Source organism: Quercus suber, unplaced genomic scaffold (genome assembly GCF_002906115.3).
Source record: "Quercus suber isolate HL8 unplaced genomic scaffold, Cork oak 2.0 scaffold_303, whole genome shotgun sequence".
Taxonomy (NCBI): domain Eukaryota; kingdom Viridiplantae; phylum Streptophyta; class Magnoliopsida; order Fagales; family Fagaceae; genus Quercus; species Quercus suber.
The window spans coordinates 354,536-363,188 of record NW_027069759.1 but is presented as its reverse complement, the minus strand read 5'-3'; the positions used below and the strand labels follow the sequence as shown (position 1 = coordinate 363,188).

The window sequence follows — 8,653 nt, the reverse complement described above, 5'->3', positions numbered from 1 at the left end:
ATTTCAATCACATTAAACCACCTATTTTTTAAACATTTTTTAGGAATTTCAAAAACTGTCAATACACTGAAAATCCCGATAACAATTTTCCCAAAAATGATTAATTATTGTGTGCTCCTATATGTGTGTGTGTGTGTGTGTGTGTGTGTGTGTGTGATATTGACATTGTATACATATTCTTCCTCTATGTGTGTAGATATAGTAATGTATGTATAGATAATTGGGAACATATATATAAACAAACATTGTAGGGTGAATTCCTACGATGATATATGCATTTATTCATAGGTATCAACAATGATGTAACAAGTAATCAAAGGTTTAAATTTTATGGTTCTTTCAGTTCTGAAAGGCTTCAGTGTGTGGGTTTTGAAAAAGAAAGCCTGTGAGGTGAACAAGTTATGCTAACCATGTCAGCATTTTCCTTATACAAACGAATCGACAATTTTAAGAATACGTAGGATATCATTATAGTGCGTCTATAAATGATTAATTGTCATTAACATAACCCTCTATCTTCTACATTATAACCACAATTAGTTGTCCTTATCTAGGTTTGCCATGGATCATCATTGCTTCTACGTTTACTATGATGAGGAGTAGTATTTCAACGACTTGCATGGGTTGTCCTATAGAGGCGAGTCAGTGAAGCAGAAGTTCATTGAGTTGAAATGCGGAACACACTTGAGAAAAATGCATTGGAAGATAATGGAAGCTCTAGGGTTGGACAGGGAGTCACATAAGATATCCATCGTGTACCGTGCCCCCCAGATACTTGTGATTACTCAAGTTGTCTACAACTTAAATCCGTTGGGTTGCGATGCTGATGTGGACAGTGATTAAATGGACCCCCCAGTTCATAGCGTCCGACTTGTATGTAATTATTGAGGCTGTTGGGTTCTATGCTGGTGCAAGTTTACAGCATGACAGTGGGGTGGAAGCGCTACACTCATCACCGCTTGACGTGCAGCCTTACTTTGCCGATGCCACGCCTTTGCCCTACAATAATCAACCATGCAGTGCAGTTGATGATGTTGACAAAACCAAAGTGTTGGGCGCCACCCATACACATGACGTGGGAGGGTCTAGTCACACGTATGAACATGTCCAAGCTGATATGGATGGGGGAATTGATATTGATGCCAGCCGAGATGTGTACGAAGAGTTCATTGATATTGATGGAGTAGTGGATGATGCAGAGGTCTTAGATGTACCACTGATCAAAAACAACGAGGAGGATTGCCCTACTACAGTTCCTATCCCAGAATGGTTCACATCAAACACATGGGACAATATTAAGGACCCATCACCTGCATTGGATACAGGGCATCTTAAAAGTTGGCATAAAGGTGACCACCTGGCCATCGGGATGCTATTCAAGAATAAAGCCTCTGTTCAGTTGGTGTTGACCCTTTACTCTGTGAAGCATAATAAGCAATACAAGGTTATCAAGTCTGACACCAATAGGCTGGTAGTGTGGTGCATACATAAGGCATGTCTGTGGTCAATTCGAGCTATTTGCAGCAAGAAGCACGGGCTGTGGCAGATCAGTAAATGTATGGGTCCCCACAGTTGCTCATCCTTCCAGGTAGCGACCAATGAGTGGATGATGGATTCAAAGTTCATCTCCATTGCACTTAAGAAGTATGTACGGGAGGACCTAACCCGAAAGGGAAGGGACTTGCATAGTATGCTGCATGCAAGGCACGGGCATGATGTAATTATGTACAAGGTTTGGGAAGCCAAATAGAAGGTAGTTGCGCGTATTTATGGGGATTTTGACGAGTCATATGCGGAATTGCCATGGTTTCTAGCGGCATTGTCTGATGCAGATCCGAACACTGTAACCACGTTAAAGTGTGACCCTCGTGCCCCGGGGACTTGTATATTCAACTCCGCATTTTGGGCTTTTGGTCCATGTTTTAGAGGGTTCAGGCATTGTAGGGTAGTGATAAGCATAGATGTAATGCACCTCTATGGCAAGTTCAAAGGAAAGCTGTTGATAGCAATGGCAACAGATGGTAACAACGAGGTTTATCCACTCGCGTTTGCCGTTGTCAAAAGCGAGAGCACGGAGACATGGGGATGGTTCTTGGCATGCCTGCTGACCTATGTTACGGACCGAACCAATTTGTGTATAATCCCTGACAAGCATCGTGGGATACAATCATGCTTCGATGACACCACTAGAGGCTACTTGCAACCACCCTTAGCCCATCACTGGTATTGCCTCCGCCATTTAGTAATCAATGTTAACACAAACTTCAATAGTGTGCCGTTGAAGAACTTGGTAAGGAAGGCAGTAACTGCAAATCGAGTTAGGAAGTTTGAAAACACTATGGATTGCATCAAGAATGTCAACCCGGATGCGTACGACTATCTTAAGGACGTAGATTAAGAAAAGTGGACACTTGTACATGACCATGGACACCGATATGGGGCAATAACAACTAACCTGTCAGAGTGCTTCAATGGGGTAATTAAGGGTGCACGTAGCTTGCCCATAACTGCAATGGTGAAGTTCACATTTTACAAGGTGAACTCGTACTTTGACAAACGTCGAAACAAAACCCTAGAGCAGTTGGAAGAGGGGAAAGTGTGGTGCAAATATTAAATCAAGAGAAGGCGAAGCTCCATATAGTTAGACAGATGAGCGCGCAACAACACTTATATACAGTGGAAACACAGTCTTCATTGTTGAACACTGTCGGGGTAGATCACACCTATAGGGTTTCCCTCATGGACATGACATGCACGTGCGGCAAATGGGAAGCAAACAAGATCCCCTGTTCACACTTGATAGCAGTTTGTGCCAAGCACAACCACGATGCCACTAAGTATATGGATTGTTTCTACCGCGTGGAAGAACGGTATCATAGCTACGAGCCGATATTCCAACCACTTAAAGATAGGTTAGAATGACCGGAGCCAGAAGAAAGGAGAACTGTGATGCCAAACTTGCGGTTGATCTATGAGAAAGGTCGACCGACGTCCACGAGAATCCGCAATGAGATGGATGACGACAATAGGGAGTTGCCAACCTCATTGTGGATTGAGAATGGACCAAAGTTGAAGTGTGGGTTGTGTCGCCAAGGGAGTCATAGCCGGTGTACATGTCCGACGCGAAATGTGGCATCAACAAGCTGTGGTGCTACGTAGTAGGTAATAATTACAATTCATAGTAACAAGGGGGTATCATAAGTTATTCTTCTTTACATGTTTACATATTACATTATGAGTTATAAGTAAGATTCATGGAGTAATTTTTAGATTGGAACCACAATAGTAATACCATTGTATCAAATTTAGCTACACTTTAGGCAATCTTGTGATTACTTCTTCAAGTAGTTGCAATTAGACTTAACTCCTACCTATTCCCATTCCAAGTACTTCTTCCAATCTTATTGTTTGTGGTGTACATATTCCAGTATTCATGGGGTCTCTATTTCCCTAACTGCATATGTTTTGCTTTAGATTGCTAATTTTAGCCAAGGTGTAACTGTAGATGCTCGTCATTTAAGCAGGCAAGCTTCAAGACATTGAAGTTTATTTGTCAATTCATGCTATTAATTAATGTGGGTTGTATACTAATTGTTGTGTGTTTGTTACTATGCAGAAAGGAGGCAGCCCTGCAGCAACAGGAGGTTTGTAGTTCTAATACTGTTGCGATGTTGTGTGTGGCAAAGGTGCCAGACTTGAGATGTACCACGGATGAAGTTGTTAGACTAACCGAAGAGAACAAAAAAAAAGGTGTAACTAAAATGCGCAGACTCCATGATTGCCTAAAAGCATTGTTGGCGTATGCTGTCCAAGTTTCAAGTTAAAATTGTGAAGAATGTTTAAAATGTAGAATTGAACATTTTATTTTTGTACATTAGCGAATGTATAAAGGCACTTTACTTACAAATAAGCTTGTATGGATGATTTTCTTATTCACATAATGGAAATGAGGGAATGATTAATTGATGGATGTGGTTGGAAGTAGATGGATGAGTTGTTGTATAGTATGGTTGTGAACAGGTCCACTTTTACGATAAATAAGCAGGCCAATACTGTATGGGCGTGGACACTGCATGAACAAAAGTTCATGTATGAACATAACTCGATTTTTCATTTCACGAGTTATGTGGAAAACCCTTCTGGACAATTAGATTCCTCTTGGACTACACCTAGATTAGTCCAAATATCTGGGCTGGGTGGTAAAAGCCCAGTGAAAATAACTCGACTTCTATGTCATCGAGTTATGTGCAAGACCGTTCTTGACATAAATTGGGTTGGAATGAGTTACACTCCACATAACTCAGTTTACCAATAATCGAGTTATGGGGAGACATTTCTGGACACTTAGATTCCTCTTGGACTGCATCTGGATGAGTCCAAATATCTGGGCTGGGTGGTAAAGCCCAGTGGAAATAACTCGACTTCTCTATATTCGAGTTATGTGAGAAGTGCGTTACTAATTTACACTACACATAACTCGAATTACTAATAACCAAGTTATGTGGAAGACCGTTCTTGACATAAATTGGGTTGGACTGAGTTACACTCCACATAACTCAATTTAGAAAAAATTGAGTTACGTGGAAGACCTTTTTGGACACTTGGATACCTCTTGGAATGCATCTGGATCAGTCCAAATCTGGAAGGGTTGGGTGTGGAACAATATTGCACATAACTCGGTTTTTAAATTATCGAGTAAGTTAACCCAATATCCGTGGTATCGAGTTACGTTCAAGCCGTACAACACTACATGGATTCCTTTAAAGTTACACTACACACAACATGGATTCCTTTGAGTTACGATGCACATAACTCGATTATTTAATGAATAATCGGGTTATGTGGAAGACTAGGCAAATAACAGGACACTATTTAGTACTCAACCTACGAAGAATCAATAGTTCAACTTCTCAGCGAAAAGCACCGGAGTTTGGAGAACCAGAACAATGGCTTCTCAATGGTGGAGAGACAATGAGGATGGTCCTGCTGATCTTACGATGAGGTCCACACACTTTTTCAAGATTATTATGCCTCGAGCTCTTCAAGAAGGAAAGATTGTAAGTATACTTAAATTCATGATCTTTTTTCTCTTTGAAAATAATATGCTAATCCACGTCGTCCACTTGATCTTCTTTTTTTCTGATTTTTTAAAAAATTTACATTTGTTACATGTAGTCATAAAAACTCTCATTTTGCAATATGTATGTTACATTTGAAGAAGAAACCATAATCACATAACAGAGTGCTTTTACATCAAATTACTTGATATGAACGAAAAATCAAACAGGGATAACTTTCTCTTAAGAGTTATTTTATTTGAGACTAAGTGTGTGTGATATTGACATTGTATACTTATAATACAATTTTCTCTTGGAGACACACACATATAATTTTTATATTTAATTTTCAATTTCGGACTAAGTATTTTATTGTTATTGTTGTTGTTAAGTTTCCAATTGTTTTTCTTGCGTATTTGATCTAGACTAAACATGTTCAATGAAAAAAAAGTAGAGGGTAATTTAATGTTAGGGGGTAAAAATGTAGCTGTATAAATGTATGTATGAATATGTAATTTGTATATGTGCCAGTTGTACCCAAATGTGAGGGAGAATTGCCAGGTCTGCACTGTCTATATGGATTTTGTCTGGTTTTTTTATTTTTTATTTTTTTATTTTTTTATTTTTATATCCAACAAGTATCAGGTGCTAAGGCTACTAATCTTTACAAGCATATCTGACCTCAGCAATAATAAAAAGAAAAATGTTAATCTCACTTCCAGTTTTGGCAGTTTAATACTGCCATTGGTTTTAAGCTCATGATATGATAGACCTTTATGCAAAAATTAACAAAATATTGAACTCTATAGATATGAAAATCAAAAACAGAAATATGCAACAAACAATGCTTTTAACTCATTCAAATAACACTTAGACATTTCACCTGGACTTTCCTTTACATCTCATTTGTTAGATTTTGTGTTAGATTTCTTATAATGGTAGCTGCACAACGAGAATATATGTGAACTCCAATGCATGTGTTTATTTACGAAGCTTGCATTAATGTTATGGAGATTCTTTTTACAGCGGATTCCAACAAAGTTTATAAGCAAATATGGAGTTGATTTGTCAGATATGGCCTTTCTTACGATTCCAAATGGTACAAATTGGAAAGTCAAGGTGACAAAACATGATGGGGGGGTTTGGTTTCAAAATGGTTGGTGCGAATTTGCAAGCTGTCATGGTCTAACCGTGGGGCACTTGCTAGTTTTCAGATATATTGGAAATTCACACTTTCATGTACTCATATTTGATGCGACTGCAACAGAAATTGACTATACTTTAGATGACCAACTCCAAGTTTGTAGGATGGAAGATAATGAGAGCGATGATGACTCTGTTGAAATCATGGATGGCTTTACTAAGGGAGAGGGTTCAGGTTTGAATCTCACACTTTTGTAAGGAAATGGTTGATTTTATTAGCCTGTTTACTATTAATTTCATGTGCATGACTTCATATTTTCATGTCATTTCAGGTTCAGATCATAGGGTTGGAGGAAATCGAGTAGGATGCACAAGCAGTTCGTTAGTTAAAGTTGAATCTGACCAATGTCCTAAGAAAGATGGTGGTGTAGCTGAAAATCTTGTCAGAGCCAATGCTTTGAAATCAGATAATCCCCTTTTCACTGTTACCATTCATCCATCATACATTGATGGCAAGGACTGTGCGGTAAGCTTTCAGCTTCACATAAATTGTTGGGTTTTAGTCATGCCCTCTTTTTTACTTTGATTTTTCATAGATCAATTAGAAAGCTTTTAGGAGATACTTGTTGCTAATGATTTGCGTAGTTGTGTTTTTAGGGGAAAAGATGTATATATATCTAACATCTTAGGTTCAACAATTTTTGAAATATCGCTTTCCATATTTTTTGTACAGAGTTTACCCTGGGCCATTATCAACTACTTACCGAGAGAAGGCTTTACCAAGGACTATAGCAAAGGAAGTATACTCACAGTGAAGCTCCAGGTTGTGGACTGAGCATGGCTTGTGAAGTTATACGTTTATGAACAAAGTGTGGGTTCATCATGTGTCGTATCTGCTAGTTGGTCTGCATTTGCGAGGGAAAATACATTGCGAGTAGGAGATGTTTGCATATTTGAGCTAATTATGAGGGACGATGTTGTGTTGAAGGTCCACATTTTCAAATGCATCGAATAAGTGGTTATGGTGGATGCATTCGTCAGTGTAGATGTGTTTATTTTGCAATAATGTAGATGTTCATCCCTTTTGTTCCCTTTTTGTTTTTGGAATGGATTGTGGCCAAGGTTGATGTTTTGTTATATCTATAGCCTTGGCATGCTGTACTGTTTAAAAGCAAAGCTGACTTGCTATTCAGTTTATCAGTTACTATTGTTGTACTGTTTTGTTATATCTACAACCCTGGCATGCTGTAGTGATTAAATATTTAGAGAAATATACTATATCAGTTACTATTACAGTATAATTCTTATTTTTAGCAAACATTAAAACCAAATACTTGTGATGTCTATACTTTTGAGCTCAAAATTGGTGAGAAACGGCAGAATATTATAATATTTGATTCAGGAACAATTTTGTTTCATTTAGTAGGTTGTGCATTTTTGGGTTTCTAAGGTTTTGCTTGAGTTTTATTGACAAAAAAAGTTTCAAAAATTCAGAGTTATAGTGTTATGATCTAAGGAAAGTAGTATAACTGCTGCTTTTCATATAAATATGTTGTGGTCTTTGGTGAATATAAGTTTGAATTTGTAGAGAAGTGAAATCAAATTAATTAAGACTATTTGGTGTCAAAGCATATGTGATAGTGATTGTTGTTACATGAATGCATTTATAGATTTTTGAGAAATCAAAATGTATAAATTAAACCTTTATGCAAAGATTTGAAGTTACAAAATTAGATAAGGCTGGTAGAAGTGCAATAGGATATCCAAATTTTTTATTTGATAGACTTGTATCAAATTGGCATTTTTGGGACAATGCTTTGAGAATCTTTTATATAGTATTATAAAAGGTTGAAAGTATAATGCTTTGGTTTGTGGTAAATGAGTTTCCACAACTTAAAAGGTAATTTTGGTTTGCTTTTTATGTTAGAATATGCTCATAAACTTTGAGTTTTTTGTGTGGTAAGTAATGGAACTTTATTGATGAAAATTTAAGGATAACAAAAAAAACCTTCTTAGTGCATAGGAATTAATAGAAAGTACAAAAATATGGATTGATCGGTTTTAGACCCCTTAAAACACATAGATTGCGTAGCCTAGATTAATTAGCCAAGTTGTTACTTAGTCAAATTAAGCAATTCTAGGTTAAAACAATCCAAACAATCATATCAAGATATAATGCAGCGGAAAATAAATAACACAAGATATGATCACCCAGGAAACCACACGGTAAAAACCTGGGGAGGATTTGACCCACCGATCCTCAAGGCTAACCTGAATTCACTATGAAAGAATTGAAGTTCGTACAAAAGGACTACAAGCTCCCCGCTCGACTTCCTAATGCTACCCACCAGTAGAACTTCCTGACACGACCACGCGCAGGCTCCGAATCCACGGACTACTTCTTTCTTGAATTCTTCAATCAGCTACAAGCTCCCCGCTTGCTTTTCTTTTAA

General features: G+C 37.8%; 1 protein-coding gene across 1 annotated transcript; it reads left to right on the top strand.

The window, feature by feature from the left end:
• The first annotated feature begins 820 nt into the window (after window positions 1–820).
• LOC112027857 (uncharacterized) lies at window positions 821–2,398 on the top strand. Its single transcript, XM_024060507.1, has 2 exons — window positions 821–1,688; window positions 1,833–2,398. The coding sequence occupies exons 1-2, from the start codon at window positions 821–823 to the stop codon at window positions 2,396–2,398; spliced, it is 1,434 nt and encodes a 477-aa protein (XP_023916275.1).
• The last annotated feature ends 6,255 nt before the right edge of the window (window positions 2,399–8,653 follow it).